At 41.5% G+C, this 16,623-nt stretch overlaps 1 protein-coding gene across 6 annotated transcripts in view; it reads right to left on the reverse strand.

Annotated features, from left to right (window-relative positions):
• Positions 1 to 16,623, reverse strand: part of CIT (citron rho-interacting serine/threonine kinase) — a 156,192-nt gene that overhangs the window by 43,687 nt on the left and 95,882 nt on the right. For all 6 annotated transcript variants that reach the window (XM_046640859.1, XM_046640861.1, XM_046640860.1 and 3 more), the window contains 2 exons: positions 11,954 to 12,151; positions 3,255 to 3,308 (listed from right to left, as the gene is read on the reverse strand). In XM_046640859.1, the coding sequence (XP_046496815.1) occupies positions 3,255 to 3,308; positions 11,954 to 12,151 (252 nt within the window). The remainder of the gene's footprint in view (positions 1 to 3,254; positions 3,309 to 11,953; positions 12,152 to 16,623) is intronic.

The raw sequence follows: 16,623 nt of genomic DNA on the forward strand, positions 1-16,623 counted from the left end.
GTTACCAGGTAAACGTTTGTGGCATATTGGGGAGAAGAAACCAGCCGGATGACGAGCATCAGGCTAAAAAGACACAGGACTGAAGTCCTATTTTAATGCCTAGTTCTTTCTTGAAGGCAGCTATTTGCATATTATTTATTTTTAATCTTATAGCTGACAGATTGATTCATAATTAAAACCATGTCATATGTTTGCCCACCAACTCCCCTCCAAAACAGACTTAGGTAGAGTTTTAGGTGCCAGATTGAATCAAATCCTTTTTTTAAATCTCTTCAAAATATAGAAATGGTCTGAGCTTGAAAATCTCGCTGTTCATGGGCTTTACAAAAGCTGCTTGAGAGCTCCTATCAACTGAGTTATCAGAGGAGTTCCCACCAGTAACGAAGATGACATTGCTCAGCGGAGACAACCTCGGACAGCGCCAGCAAGAAAGGAACATCCATCACGCTCTTCGGAAGTGTCTTTAAAGCAGCCTTTGAACTTGCAAAAGTATAACTGAGATCTACTATTGCTGCCAAATGTTGAGCCAAAGCGGTGGTTTTCAAACTTTTTTAAGGAGCAGAACCATTTTCTAAACAAGAGATTATGTCATAAATCCAACATAATAAAATAATAATAGTAACTGACATTGTTTAGCCCTTTCTATGGACCAGGCTCCGGGCAAGCACTTCGATGCATCATCTCATTTAGTTCTTGCAGGAACCCTATGAGGTAGGTATTATTACCAAGTTTCTGGTTCTATGATTCAGTGTTTCCTAAGTTTTACGGTTTCTGGAATTTCAATGTATACTGGAACTAAGCAGCTGTCTCTCTTCCCTCACCCAGCCCCCGAAGAGCAGGTATTAAATGAATTATACATCTTACAATTGATGGCATATTGGAACTAAGGATATACAATGTTATCCCTATTCTACAGGTAAAGAAATGGAGGCTTGGGAGGTTAACATCACACAGGTTCCCAAGAGGCCAGTTTGGAATCCGAACATACTCTGCCTGACTCCAGAGGGCATGGTTTGGACCACTAAGCAACCCAGCTGCTCTAGCCGAAGCGGGGTTGGGGGTCACTCTCTCGGGTTCCCCCTCCCACTGGGAGAGGCCCCCAGAGGCTTCTCCACAGAGTGCCAGAAGTAAGTAAAGTAAGGAGTAGAGATCACTTTTCCAGAAAAAGCAAATGTGAGAGATAAAGAGAGTATAAAAGTTATATTCTTAACCAAATTCATTCTACATACTGGCATGTCCTATTAAAAACTAAACTTGCAATTTTAAAAATGTAGGGGAGGGTAGATTACACAGGGGTACAAGGAAACTTTTGAGGGTGATGGATATGTTCATTATTTTGATGGTTTCACAGGTGTATACACATTTCAAAACACCTCAGCTTATTGTACTCCAATTATATCTCTAAGAAGCTATAAAAAATGCTTTTAAAAAAGTTGTTATGCCAAAAGACTAAAAAAGGGGAAAGAATTCTCCAGATAAAGGATTACTGATGTACACATTTAAAATATATCCAAGTTTATTTTAGGAAAAAATAGTAATATAAAAGTCACAATCATAAAATGATCTATATTTTATTCAGTGATCATTTATGAATATGTGTATAAGCAAATAACTCTTATGTAGAATAAGAAACCAAGACGAGAAGAAACTAACAAAGTAGGCAGAAGAGTACATGAACTGAATGCACCAACTCCTCAAGGAAGGGAGGCAAGAATGGAGGAAATCAACAGGCACATCTAAAGAGGGCCCACCCTGGTCCGCCATCGGCGTCAGGAAATACAGACGAAAAATCCATCTGCCAGGTACCTACTAGAGTCAAACAGAGCCACATCTCATGACCAAGCCATTCCACTCCTGGGTGTATGCTCATCAGAAACAAGTGCTTATAGGCACCAAAGGGCTTGTACAAGAAGGTTTGCTAACAGCTTTACTCATAATGGAAACAATCCAAGGGTCCATCAACAGGAGAATGGATAAACAAACTTCAGTTCTATTCATACACTGGAAACACTACACTGTAGTGAAAAAGAACAAATTCTTGACAGATACAACAACATGGATGAACTTCAAATAATTTAAGTCAAACAAGGCTCAACCCAAAAAGAGCACATCCTCTACGATTCCATTTATACAAAGTTCAAGAACAGGCAAAACTAACGTGTGGTATCAGAGGTGAGAATAGTGGTTACCCTTTGGGTAAAGGACACTGATGAGAAGAGGACACAGGGGGCCTGTTGGGGACTGAAAATGTTCTGAATCTTGATCTATGTTGTGGTCACGCAGTTCTCTATACGTATAAAATTTCATTGGGCTGCGTACTTAAGATTAGTGCACTTTACTGTATGCATTTTATACCTAAATTAAGGGGAAAAAGCATCTACCATCAGACTTCTTGTCCCATTTATAGTAGGTAAAGAGGAAAGAGAGAGTTTCATTTCAAGAAAAGAAAACATGTATGTGGGAGGTAGGGATGTCTCTGGAAATTCACAGATGCAAATAATACAAATGGAGACATGCTCACTGAGGACCGACTAAGGAGGGAATAAAGGGATGAAAGGACCAAATAAAGAAAGTGGAACCGGGAATAAAGATAACATCCCTAACTTCTAAAAGGGGCCTATTTCAGTCCTTTGTTCTGTTCAAAAATAGACTTCAAGTTTCCACTGACCCTACCTTATTACATAACCTATGAACGATGCTTATCTGCTTATAGTACTTACTTCTCTCAATATAAATAACATCTCCCAGAGAGTCATAGATTTTGAATTTGCATGTTAGGAACCCAGATTTTGCCTGTTAGGAAGTTAACATTTCTAGATCCTCAGGAGAACACATCGGCCTTTCCTCTCTGCAGAGGCAGCCGGCTGGAGAGCCGCACAGATATCACTGCTCTACCGTCTGGACAATCTCTGGCTTGCGTGGCCCCGGAACCTTCTACATTGGAGAAGGAGCTGCCTCGGGACTTCAGTTGTAGCTAGTGAAACCTATTAGGGCTTCTGCTGTGAGAATTACTTTGACCATTCCAACTATCCTCCCTCAAACATGAGGAATGGTTTTAAGTCTTTAAAACTGGCAGAAACCCGAGAAACTGAAGTTATCTGGGGCTCAGAAACTCCAAATCAGCTTCATTGCATTAACTGATTCAAGTTGAAAGTTCCTATCAAAAATCAGTCACTGATATTATAAAGAGATGTCCCCTTTTCCTTCTCGCTTTCAGTTTCATGTTATTTTAATCATCTTTGGTTAATACTCACAGTACAGCTGTTACGAAGGGCATCAAATTTGCGCTGGATTTCATCTCTATGTGCCTAAAAGGTAAGAAGTTGATTATAAATTTCTCATAGGGTAGAATACAATTCTACATGCTACGGGTCAAATAAAGAGAACAGCATTTTCCTAGAAAGCCAAGAAGGCTGTTTGTTGTAGGTGTCCCAGCATCTGGTTTTCAAAGAACTAATTAATCGAGGCATCCCCAACGTGAGAGGTCAAGTCACAGGAATACACAACGCTATGTTAATTAACAATTAACTATTTAGACCACACATGGATACCCTGTACAAATATATTTCACATTCATATTAACACCTTGGGACTAGTGGAAGAAAAAAATAAAGGATGACGTTTTTACTCTCCTTCATTTGTCTTATTTCCTATTCTTAATCTTTCCCTCTTCCCTCTAATTGACACCCGCCCCCCTGCCAGCCTGCTCCCGAGAGAGACACACACACACAGACACACATACAGGACAAAAGGCAGGACAAAGTAGGGGCTTTTTTTTTTTTAATCAAAAGCTGCTGAGATTCAGAAACCCCACAGTGACCTTGAAGTAAATATAAAGGCTTTCTCCAAGGCAGAGTGGCTCTAAGACAGCAGCATGCATTCAGTTGACAAGGATTTTTCTGAATGCATACTATAGGCCAGACATTGCAGGAAAGAGCATACATGGCCCACGCCTTCATTCTGGTGAAAGAAGATAGAAAATAAACACGGGCATGATTACCAATAGTGACAAATGCTACAAAGGAAACAAACGTGGCCCAGGAAAAAAGAATAAGGGGGACAGAAAGGAACTTACTTAGATGGAGTGGTCAAGGTGGGCTTCTCTGAAGAGGTGACATTTAAACTGAAACCTGCAGGATGATGAGGAGACAGCCAAGCAAAGAACAAGAAAGAGCAGAGGAAACAGCGTGTGCAAAACCCCTGAGGCAAGAAAGGATTTGGTGCATTCAATGAACAAAAAAAAGCTGGAGGGGCTAGAGCAGTTTTTCAAACTTCAAGCTGTGCACCAATAGCAAGCAAGTCGAGTGGGGTTTTTTTGGTTTGTTTCATCCAGTAAAATGGAATAAACCAGGTAGAATAGAAAACATCAGAATGTACCTTGGAGAGTAAGGTAAGCACTGTTGTAGGAAACTTGGCCAGATACTATAATTCATCAAGTTTAAGTTGCTATCAATTGTAAGACTTATCGAAATTTCATGTAACATTAAGAAAAAAAAGTGCTTTCAATTACACTATGACATGTTCATGTCTAAATGACTATATAATCATATACAGGCTACGACTATAAGATGTATCCTGACTTTAGATACCTTGGAATCAGTGAAACATGGTATATGTGCTCCCTTGTATTAGACTGGAAGGTAAAATATATTTTCTGTGGGTTGTGGCCAAATGATTTTTGAAAACCACTTGACCCAAGCACAGCGAGAGAAAGAAAAAGTGGCCCAAGATGATGGTAGACAGACAGGAGGGGACCAAGAATCTTGAAGGCCCAGAAAACTATTTGGATTTTGTTCAAAGTGCAATTAATTGAAAGCCAATGAAGGTTTTAAGAAGCAGAGTGACATGATCTGACTGTCATTTTGCGGATGCTGTAGGAAGAATAAATCGAAATAGGACAAAGGTGGAAGGAGCAGGGAAACCGTTGAGGTTGTTGCTGTCATTTAAAGAAGAGAGGATGGTGGGTGGGAGTAAGACAGTGGGAAAAGATGGAGAGAAATGGATGGACTTGAGATCTCTTTTGGAAGCACGGGTAGTAAGACTCGCTAATGGATATGGGGGCCGAGGGAAAGGAGTTGTTGAGGGAGCCCTAACAGACTTTTGATTTGAGAGACAAGGTGAATTATGGCACCATTGGCTTAGCTATGAAAGCCCAAAGAAGAATCCAGTTTGGGGCAGAGGCCGAGGCAAAAGTGGTCCTTCTCTTAAAAGAAAAAGAAAAAAAATTAGTCTCCATTAGAAGGTCTAGAAGATAATCAATTCAAAAATTTTAGAGCTGTGATGTATTCTCTAATCCAGCTATTTTGCCATAAATTAATATTATAAGTTTATAACAGCAGCTTAGACACTGCAGAAAAAAAGATTAGTAAACTTGAAGACATAGCAATAGAAATGATCCAAAATGAAACACACAAAGAAGAAAAAGAAAGACTTTAAAAAATAAACAGAGCATCAGTGAGCTGTGAGACAACTTCAAGCAGCCTAATACACATGTAATTAGAGTCCCCAAAGGACTGAAGGGGTAAGACAGAAAAAATATTTGAAGAAATAACGGCCACAAAGTTTCAAAAGTTGATGAAAACCATAAACCCCCAGATGCCAAAAGTCCAATGAACCCCAAACACAAGAAACATGAAGAAAAGTAAGCTAAATCACACCATAATCAAACTGCTTAAAACCAGCAATAAAGAGAAAATCTTAAAACCAGTCAGAGAAAAAGACAAGTTGCATATGGAGGTATAAAGAAAAGAAAGACAGATTTCTCACCCAGTGGGGTCAGAGGAGGTGAGGGTGGGAAGCAAGCTAGAAGACAGTGGAACAACATCTTTAAAGGACTGAAGGAAAAACAAAAATCTGTCAACCCAGAATTCTATATCCAGCAAAAATCATTCAAAAATGAAAGTGAAATATAGACTTTTTCAGACATACAAAAGCTGAAGGAATTTGCCACCTGCCCATCTGTACTATAAGAAATGTTAAAGAAAGTCCTTCAGGCAGAAGGAAAATGACAACCTGAAATTTAAATCTACACAGAAGAATGAAGAGCACTGGAAAATGTAAAATAAAACAAAAATAAATAGTTGCATAGACAGACTCACAGATTCATAAATAAAAAGCTATTTAAAATTAATTTCCCAAATAAGTAGCCCATGTTTTTATAGACTAATTTAATATATTATAATTGTTTTTCAAAAGCTCAACCTGCTTTTTGCCCAGCAACAATACAAGAGATTTATTAATTTAACTGGGCAAGAATACTACTTGTCCAAAGCAGGAACGTGGCTATCTACGCTACTGGTGAAATCTCATCTGTGAGCAAGCAGCAGCCTGGCCCCAAAGACCTCCAACCCTCTTGAGCACATTTCACAATCACCAAGGACAAAAGGCAAGGATTCCTCCTAGAGGAAGAATAAGGCCCTTAGGTTAATAAACTCAAGAGTAGGAGTGAGCACATTTTTTTCTTTAAAAGACCAGACAGTAAATATTTTTGGCTTCGAGGGCCATTCAGTCTCTGTCACAACTATTTGACTCTGCCCTCACAGCGCAAAAACAGCCGTACAGAGAATGAAAACAAATGGGCATGGCTGTGTTCCAATAAAACTTTATTTACACAAAGCAGGAAGCAGACGGAATTTGGCCCACTGGCTGTAGCTTGCCGATCTCTGCTCTAAACAACTATTTGGTGTGAAATCTCTCAAGACAGAAACAGGAAACTGAGGGTGGAGTTAACTCCTTCAAAGACTAAGCAGTGATCATAAAAATAGCTCACTGGCCAGGATGTAGGGAGAGAAGCCCTATTCCATTTTCTTACTAATAGCAAAGTTTCTGAATAACCCCACACCATTAAAAACTTGTTTAACTGTCCCATTGTAGTCTGAAATTTCAGTCCCTGATACTGTTTCATTTCCATTAAAATTTACCATTACAAGGCCTTTGGATCATTTTGACACATCAAATGGCAATCCTCTCGGAGGGTATAATGTAATAAACTACCATCATTACAGCTGTTGATTTATTATTGACTGTGAAATATAAACACAAAATGTAAAACCTTTGGTCCAAAGGCTGTTGTGACTGCTAGAAATACTATAAGAATTTAACAGTTATTGAACTGAATTGAGAAAATGTCAAGAAACATATGTTTTATGTTTCTTTGAAATAAGTTGTAAAACAAATAACAAAAAAGCAAAAGGTGGAGCCAGCCCAGTGGCGTAGTGGTTAAGTTCATGTGCTCCACTTCGGCAGCCTGCGGGTTCAGCTCCCAGGCACAGACCTACACACCACTCATCAAGTCTTGCAGTGGCAGTGTCCCACATACAAAATAGAGGAGGACTGGCACAGAAGTTAGCTCGGGGACAATCTTCCTCAAGCAAAAAGAGGAGGATTGGCAATAGATGTGAGCTCAGGGCCAATCTTCCTTGCCAAAAAAAAACAGTGCAAAAGGTCCCACAATAGTATATATGAGGATAATAAAATACATAAAACAAGCTTTGGAGTGTCTCAATGAAATATTTGAGTGTTAATTAGGTATTAGGTGCTACAGGGAATAGATATTTACTTTCAAAAATTATCGAGGACCCCAAAGAGCTTTTGTTTATGTGGATTATATCTATCTATACAGTCGTGCGTTGCTTAATGACGGGAATATGTTCTGAGAAATGCATCATTAGGTGATTTCATCACTGTGGAAACATCACTGAGTGCACTCACACAAACCTAGACAGTATGGCCTACCACACACCTAGGCTATATGGTACTAATCTTACGGAACCCTCATCACATGTGTGGTCCATCGTTGACCAAAACGTCATTATTTGGTGCATGACTGTATTTACCACATTAGAACTTAAAACAGATATTTTTCAAATATTAAATTTCTTTTATAATAACAATAACATTGCTTTGCACCATCAGTGCAAATGTTAACACAATGAAAAATGCCAAATGACATCTTAGCATTATTATAAAAATAATCTGACCTTGGGCACCCCCAGGGATCCACAGAGCCCACTTTGAGAACCACTGACTCAGAAGCTGGGTGGCAATAAGGTAGAATATACAGGCTGCAGCCTGAAGACCAAAGAGGCACTGTCTTTTGAAAGTACTTATATCTTCATTAATTTTAAGGAAAGCTACAAGAGGAAGAAGGGAAAGTGAATTATGATGCAGCCTTGAGGTGAGAAAACACCTGCCGAGCTGAGGAAAGGAAACCAGTGTTTAGATGTCTGACCACCTTCTGGGATCCATGGTCAGGATTCTAGAACACTCAGGCTTCCACGCATCCATCCCTTTCCCTCCGAAGGCAGGTACCAAGTGAGACTGTCAACTTCCATGCCCCAATTTCACATCTTGGCTATCATGCCGATGGCTTACTAATTAAATACAGGGTTTGATATTTATGTTAAAAAATAAGAGTGTACACTGGCTAATGATCTTAACAAATCAAAGAGGATGACTCTGGGATCTCCTAATCATGCAAGGCTGGAAGGAGTCCTTTCATTAGTGTCTCTAGCTTTAGACTCTTAATTATTCAACATTAGTCATTTAACCAAATCAGTAAAAGAACGTGAGGGCAGGGGCGCGAAACGTGTCCGTGGGGCCTTGCTGGTATACACAGAGCCCACGCCACATCCCTACCCTGCAGCCCCGTTCAGAGCAACACTTACATCGTGTCACGCACCTTAGTGCTCTAATGTGTGCAGGCTCAAATTCTCTTCCTTAGACAGAGGGATTCCATGGAGTCTTAAATACCAAGTCCAGGCAGAAAATTCTCTCTCCCACAATAAGCATTGAAGCATCTTAAAAGCCTGGCATTTTGTTTAAATTTGACTCTCCAGTTGGTCTCTACTCTGATTCAATCTCAGCTTTTAAGGGCCAGTGAATTCAATGCAAATGCAATTGACAGGATGGGTAAAGTGAGACTGGGAAAAAAAGAAAGCGTGAGGAAGACCAACAACGGCTTCCCAGCGGGCCCTGCCATGCTTCTTCAATGGACAGCTTCCATTTAACTGTGCCCCATCTAATTTGGCCCAGGAGCAGAGGCCAAACAGGGCAACGACTCCCTTCCCAGGCTAGGAGATGGAGCTCTCTTAGAATTAAACAGTAACAACCCACTTGCCTACTCCCTGTGATTGATAAAACAGCCTGCTGTGAAGCCCAAAGACCTCCTAGGAGATCATTTTAGATCCAGCTGACTTAATTTGATGGATGCTTACATCGGGTCTGAACTTGCGCCTGAACAATGAGAGAGTCAGGGTACTGCATTTGTGACCATTTCCTCTTTCTCTCAAGAAATACATTCTTCAGGACAAATTCAACAAACCCACTCAGGCAACAAGCACACGCGGTCCATAACCAGGGTTCTGGCACATAATCAAGACAAGGGGCGGGAAAAAAACCCACAGCCTCAAAAGAGAACTGAAGCAAATTGATACGGGGTTTGAATTCCTACATGACGGGCTCACAAAGAGCTGTGTGACCAAAGGCACTTTCCTGCCATCATTTTGAACAAGCCCAATTTTCCAAAACATCTTCATCTGCGGAAGTGGTAGAGTCCTAGTTTCTAGACCTAGGGAGGTTTGTTTCTTTCTCTTTAAAAGAATAGATGCTCTCAGGCAGTGATCTCATCTGACTAAATTAAGTCGTGACTTGCTGCTGTGCTAGGCTCCCAGCAGCCCTTAGACACAGCACATTCCAACCAGCAGCAAGACAGGATTTAAAGACTGATTTCCCCACAGATAAACAGCAATGACACATGCTCTATTTCATACCCTCCTCCTTCCAAACGGGCAGGATAAGATGCACGGCCACCACCCTCCCTCCCAGTTCCAACAGAGCATCACGATAAATGTGTCCTTCTCCACAGCTCCAAAGTAAAAGGATTTGAGGAATTATAGGGCGATCCCCCAGGGAGAAACAGCTAAAGACACGGCGCTAGGCACACAGTGAGGACTCATTAAATAAGGATTAAATCACTGATGTCTCCTCTTTCAGAGCTTGAGAGTTCATACAGGAGGAACACATTAATATACAATGTATTAAATATAATCCTGGTTGGATTTTTTGATATCTCCTTTAGCAGCTAAGAAATGCTATCTGACTATCTCCTTCCCCATCCACCCAATCCCAGAAAGCATATAAGCCTTCTTGACATGCACTCATATATTCATTTCATTCCTACCGCCATTTTTTTCTCTTATAGACTTATTTTCTCTTTGCCTTTTCTTTCTTATTTTATCCTGTTATACTGTTTTGTAGCTTTCCAAACTGCTTTCAATCCATTTTGAAACAAGGCAGAGAATAAATAAAGAGATATCATGGCTATTTTTTTCCAAACCAAATATTGAGGACACATGGCATCATGTAATGAGTGTTCTCATAGAGACAATGGAAATTAAGATTGTAATCAATATCTGAACTTGGCGTAAGTCCTGGAAAACCTAGGATGCACAAGCACGTTCTATATAGGAGTTACTCTGTACCCCTAAAATCCTGAAAGCCCGTTTTGTCCTAGACTGGTCCTTAAGGACCCTGGCACTGTCAGATCACATTCCCAATTTGATTCAGATAATGGGCTCCCTAAACCCAACAATGGGAGATAACTTCTAAGAATGAAATTATTTAAAAAAAAAACAAAAACATAACATACATTACTTTTAAACAGGGTAAATCATAAGCAACAAATGCGCATAGCCATCTGTAGAAGTAACCTCACTCTAAGAGATATTTAGAGATGTTTGCTGATGGAGATGGGGACAGCATCCAAGATGAATCAGAATGAATCAGGTACCCACTTAAGTACCTTATTTAAAAAAACCCATACCACAACTAGAAGGACCTGCAACTAAGATATACAACTATGTACTGGGGGGTTTTGGGAGATAAAGCAGGAAAAAAAAAAAACCCAGAAAGCCAATCAGCTGCATTGTGCCCTGCCCACGGGAGAGGGTACCCTGACCAGCAGGCATGAGGGTGCCCATCTGCTTGGCAGGTACAGTATGTTACTATTAGAAATGTACGTGCTTGGTTGACACTAGCCATTAAACTCATTCAGCTTTCTATGCCCAGCATCGAGGTCCACCAAACAGCATAACAAGAGTAATGAGGTTTTTCAGTAGACTTCCCTGAAGGGGAAAAAATGCGAAGATTAACCCACTCGGAGTATCCTAGTCGACTTGGCAGCTGTATTTCCCATTGTACATTGATAAGATGGCATTTTATATATAAGATTCTGGTGAGTTTTGTTAGCCTGGGTCAGTCCCCATGAAAAAGATCAACAGTGGGCAATTTGCCCCAAAAGTCACATTTTTAGACTTCCACAAAGAACTACGGTCTAAATCCAGTGACCCCTCCTCCTACTCCAAGTTTTACCGCCTAAGAATACTCTTCAGTTAAGTAAACGAGTCTCTCAGGAAGAAAAGGGAAGCCAGGTCCCTTTTAGAGAAAGAATCTCTCATTTAGAAGAATCTTTTCCATCTAGAACATACCAGATGCATGCATAAGACTTGAAGCAGAATCAACAGCTTTAAAAAAAAAAAAGTAACACAAATGAGGTTAACCAAAACCAAAATAGAAATATGGTAGAAAAACTATTGTAAGATATAAGATTATCATCATTTTAATGATTTTTGAAAACTAAAGTAGAAGACCCAGGTAAATGGACTTTGGCCAAAACTAAAATTTAAAATATAATGATGATTATTTTAAAAAGAGGGAAAATAAATAAAGGAGGAACTTTTCAAGATACTAAGAAAAGTTCAGCTATTACCAATCAATCTAGTATATTAATTCCAATGATGGAGAAGCCTATGTAAGCCAATTTTCTGCCCATAAAACATCTCTATAAGTTGTTTTTTCTCTCTTGGAATTTCTAAGAGTGAGCCAATACTATTAGCACCACACTTATCCTAGCAGAGGCCTTCAGTGAGCTGAAGGTGCCACTCCCGAGGCCTACCGTGAGTGCCTGGATCTCTTCTTCTGCTTCTGCTGTTGTCTCTTCCAGCTCCGTCTTCGCCTGGCGAAGCTGGCTCTCCAGGGCCGCCCGCGCGGCCTGCAGGGCTGTCAGCTGGGACTCACGCTCTTGCAGGGAAAGCTGCAGCTCCGTGAGCTGACGCTTTAGCTCCAGCTTCTGCTCCTCATGCTCCAGACTGACCTGAGAGAGAGAAAGAAATAAATGCTAGGTTGACCTTAACTAAAGAGAAAGCCAAGACCTGAACTGTTCAACCTGCATCTTAAATTTGGTCATGGAATCAAATTCTCGGCACTCAACTGAGAGGGAAAAAAGCAATAAAACAGGTCTGACTTCTATGAGTCTCAAAAATCAACAGGAATGAGAACATGTAAGAGTATATACAACGTATATACAAACCATCCCTTACTTTTAACTACTCAAATGCTTGGGAAGGTCTCAAAAGAAAAACCACACAGCCAGAATCTCCTATGAAAATTATGACAATTACTCTTATTAGGAAAACATTTAAAAGTAAATGGATATAAATAACATTGTGTCAGTAATGGGGACACCAATTTCCAATTGGAATACAAATGGAAGAACAGATTGAATTCTATTTATTTTAAATATTCTCTCTCTGGTTTGTTCTCATTAGGTAACCGTCATTAATGTCATATTAGGAACTAATCATTCTTCCTTCCATCTGCCCATCTATCCATCTGTCTACTCAACATTTCATTCATTCATTTAAGAAAAATTTACTCAGCAATTTCTGTGTAAAAAGGATTATGGAGATGAAAGACAGTCTTTGCCTTCACATTGAGGAGAAAAATGAAAACCAACCATTACCAAGTATTGTGGTCAAGAGCAATGGTCAGGACATGCAGGGATGTTGTAGGAACACAGCAGAGAGGTAGAGAAGGTAACTCTGGATCTGTGCACCGAAGAATACAAGAGCCAAACAAGCAGATAAGCGGGGAAAGCAAATTCCAAGCAGGGAAAGCAAGATGCCCAAAGGCATGAAGATGAGGAAGCCCATGGCACTTCTATTGACATAACAAACACCGACAAGCTTGTCCCAGGGACCAGACCCTGTGTCAGACATTGGGGATGCCAAGCAAATAAGCGCTTACTGTCTAATGAGGACTGCCAAGAGGTACACAGGGTGATGAGTTAAACATGGAAGGCCATGGGGACTCAAAGGGGACATCGCATCCAGCTCCAGAGGGTCAGAGAAGGCTCCCCAGAAAAGGTGACATCAAAGTCCCAAAGGCCATAGGAGTGACGAGAAGAAAGAAGGACAAGATCTAGCCTAGAGGACCAGCTGGATTTAGTGGTCAATTCAAGGTGGGACAGGGAACAAAGGACAGAGGGGAGTCAGAGGTGACGCCTGCATTTCTGGGCAAAGTGACTTACAAGAGAGTGAGACCATTGGCTACGACCGGGAAAATGAGAGGAAGAGCCAGTCTGAGAAGAAAGATGAAAATTTCAGTCTTGATGTGTTGAACCTGAGCCACAAGGGCGACATCCAAGTGAAGATGTCTAATGTCTATGGGGACAACGGGTCAGAAATTCAAGAGAAAGCTCTAGGTTGGTAATCCAGATCTGGGAGTCCCTAACAAGTCAGTGGCAGCTGAAGCCAAACCTGTGGTCTCTTTCTAATGAGGATGAGAAGGATGATGATGACGACTATGGAGGTGATGATGACGATGTGACAGCAGCAAATGCAGTACTCACTTATAACATGCCAGGCACTGTTTTAACTCATTTCATCTTCAAAACAACCCAGTGAGGGAGGCACTAGTATTACCTCCATTTTACAGATAAGCAAACCATGGCACTGAGATAAAGTCACAGAGCAAATGTGACATAGCCAAAAAATGGCAAGAACTGGCTTTGAAAAACCCAAGAAGTCTGGCTGAAGAGTCCACTACTTATTGTTTATCTTATTAAAATGCCAGCAGTCAGAGCAGGCTGTGACTCCACTGGCACCCCTGAAAATTCTTCTGATGCCACTTGGCAAAACCATGCGAGGCGAGTCAAGTGGAGGTTACGGAGCAGAAAGCTGTACAATGACAGGAGAACCCCGGAGCCCTGCACCTTCAAGACTCCACACACTGAGCTAGAGACGAGCTAACACTGCACAAGGGCGGGGGGCGGGGGTTGGGGGTGGCTTGGAAGCCCAGGGCGCTTTAAGGTGGATCAAGCCCCCAAGGCTGAGGCCTCTGCCCTCAATCTCAGTAACACCAGGTGGCAAAGAGACGGTGGACGGCCTTGATATACTTAAAGCCAAGCTCGAGAACTCCCAGAAAGTCTCTACAGCCCTGAGCCTCTCAAGAAGCATTCTAAGTTTCTCCCACCATCCTAGAGGGGAGGCCAGCTACACTGACTCAAGAACAAAGCAACATGCTTCCCCTGGGGCATTTTAATTGCCCAGGAAGCCTACAGCTGCGGGGCAGTGCTGTAAGAGAGACATCTGTGGAAAAGGAAGGCAGAAGACAGCCAGCCAATGTTCCCAGCTCAAAGAAATCTATCTGAGTTATTTACACTCACACTCTTAAGGCTGACACTATGGGGAAATGCTGTTAAACTTACTGAAGAGTAAAAATACAGCCTGGAAAATAAAAGTTAAACCACCCCCTAAGGCTTTTGGACAACTTAGAACAATGGTTCTCAACTCCAGAAGTATAAGAATCACCCCGGGGCGCTTGCTAAAAATGCAGATCCCTGCTCTTCACCTCCCTCCCCAATTCCACTCAAACAGCTGAGGGAGAAAAATGCCGGGGAATCTGCATTTCAACAGACACGCCATGTGGTCCTAATGAAGGGGTCCACACCTTGCCAACTCCTGGCCTTGGGAAAACTGGCCTCATTTTGACATTCCAGTATGAACTAAGACATGCCTCTAACTGCAAGCCCTCCAGGATCAGTTCAACTGACTCCATCTCTTAGCAACAGAAGGATTAAGAACTGCTGAATGGACAAAGAAGATGTGGTATATATATACAATGGAATACTACTCAGCCATAAAAAAGACAAAATCGTCCCATTTGCAACAACATGGATGGACCATGAGGGTATGATGTTAAGCAAAGCAAGCCAGACAAAGACAAATACTGCATGATTTCACTCATATGTGGAAGATAGCAAATATATGGATAAAGAGAACAAATTAGTGGTCACCACAGGAGAAGGGAGTTGGGGGGTGGGCAAAAGGGATAAAAGGGCTCATATGTATGGTGATGGATAAAAATTAGACTACTGGGGGTGAGCACAATGAAGTGTGTTCAGAAAATGATAAACAATAAAGTACACCCAAAACTGCACAATGTTATAAACCATTATAATCCCAATAAAATGACTTGGGGAAAAAAAACATTGCCTTTCAGAAAATCTGCAAAGTCATATACCCAGGGCATGCGCAGAAGAAGAAATCTTGGCCTGAAATGACCACAGAACCAAAGATCCTCCTTTCCATGGAACCCAAGCACCAGGACACAAGTGGAACTTGAAAGTCAGACTCTTCTCAGAAGTGAGAGGTCCGTCGTTCAGGAAGATCTGCTGTTAAAATTCCTTGCCCACCTCATCATGAATGTTCAGAGCCCTGTCATAAATGTCTAAAACTTTACTGTAAATGCTTGAAGCCCACCAACCAAAACCTGTCCCACTAGAATTTCCACGTGCCAGCCTGTTGCTTCTAACCTCTTAAATTTCACCCCAAATCCTGAATCAGGGAGACAGATCTGAGGGCACACATCCCCTCTACTCCCTGCAGATCGATCTCGCAGAATAAAGCTGATTTCTTTTCCCAAAGGCTGATGCCGTAATTAACTAGCTTGTTTACGTGCATCAGGCAGAGAACCCCAATTTTGTGCAGTAGCATGCCTACACATGAGTATTCCTCAAGGTTTAGTCCTCAGACCTCTGTCTGCTTCAGTCTTTTCCTTAAGGTATTATCTGTTATTTGCAGAATTGCATCACAAATATTTGAGCACCGCCCAGATGTCCTACTTCCAATGACCACTCTCCTGAACTCCAGTCCTGACTCTGCCAATACCAGCTAATCCTCCCTGCTAGGCTGACACCCCCCAGGTCAGAGACTCAGTTTGTCTTATCACCATTGTATATCCAGACTACTAACTGGCACACAGCATGCATTTAATAGATTCATAGTCAACTTCAACATGTTTATAACCAAACGTGTTGTACTTTCCTCCCAAAAGCCTGGCTGCCCTTCCCAGCTTCATTATCCCTCTGAAGAGAACCACCTTCCATCAAACAAACCTGAAGCTGAGATTTGTCTTTTAATCTTCCACTGTCATTATGAGACCTTCGCCATATCACGTACTCAACACTGTGCTAAACTCCGTGCATGGACTTGGTCACGTGACCCTCGCTAGACTGGGATAAAGGAGGAATCACTCTGCCCCTATTTGAAGATGCACCAATTTACGTAATTCCCATAGGACCCTATGAAGGAGATACATTTTCATGGCCATTTGACAGATGAGGAAACTAAAGCACAGAGAGAAGGTGGCCTGCCCCAGTCACAGAAGAAGTGAAGGTGGAATTCTCACCCAGATCCCTGTGGCCCGGTCTGCGCTCCTCACCACCATGCACAATGCCTCTCATGCAAGTCTTGATTTACACTTGACACCTGGCTGTTTGGGGCC

This window comes from Equus quagga, chromosome 15, assembly GCF_021613505.1.
Source record: "Equus quagga isolate Etosha38 chromosome 15, UCLA_HA_Equagga_1.0, whole genome shotgun sequence".
In the NCBI taxonomy this organism is placed as follows: Eukaryota; Metazoa; Chordata; class Mammalia; order Perissodactyla; family Equidae; genus Equus; species Equus quagga.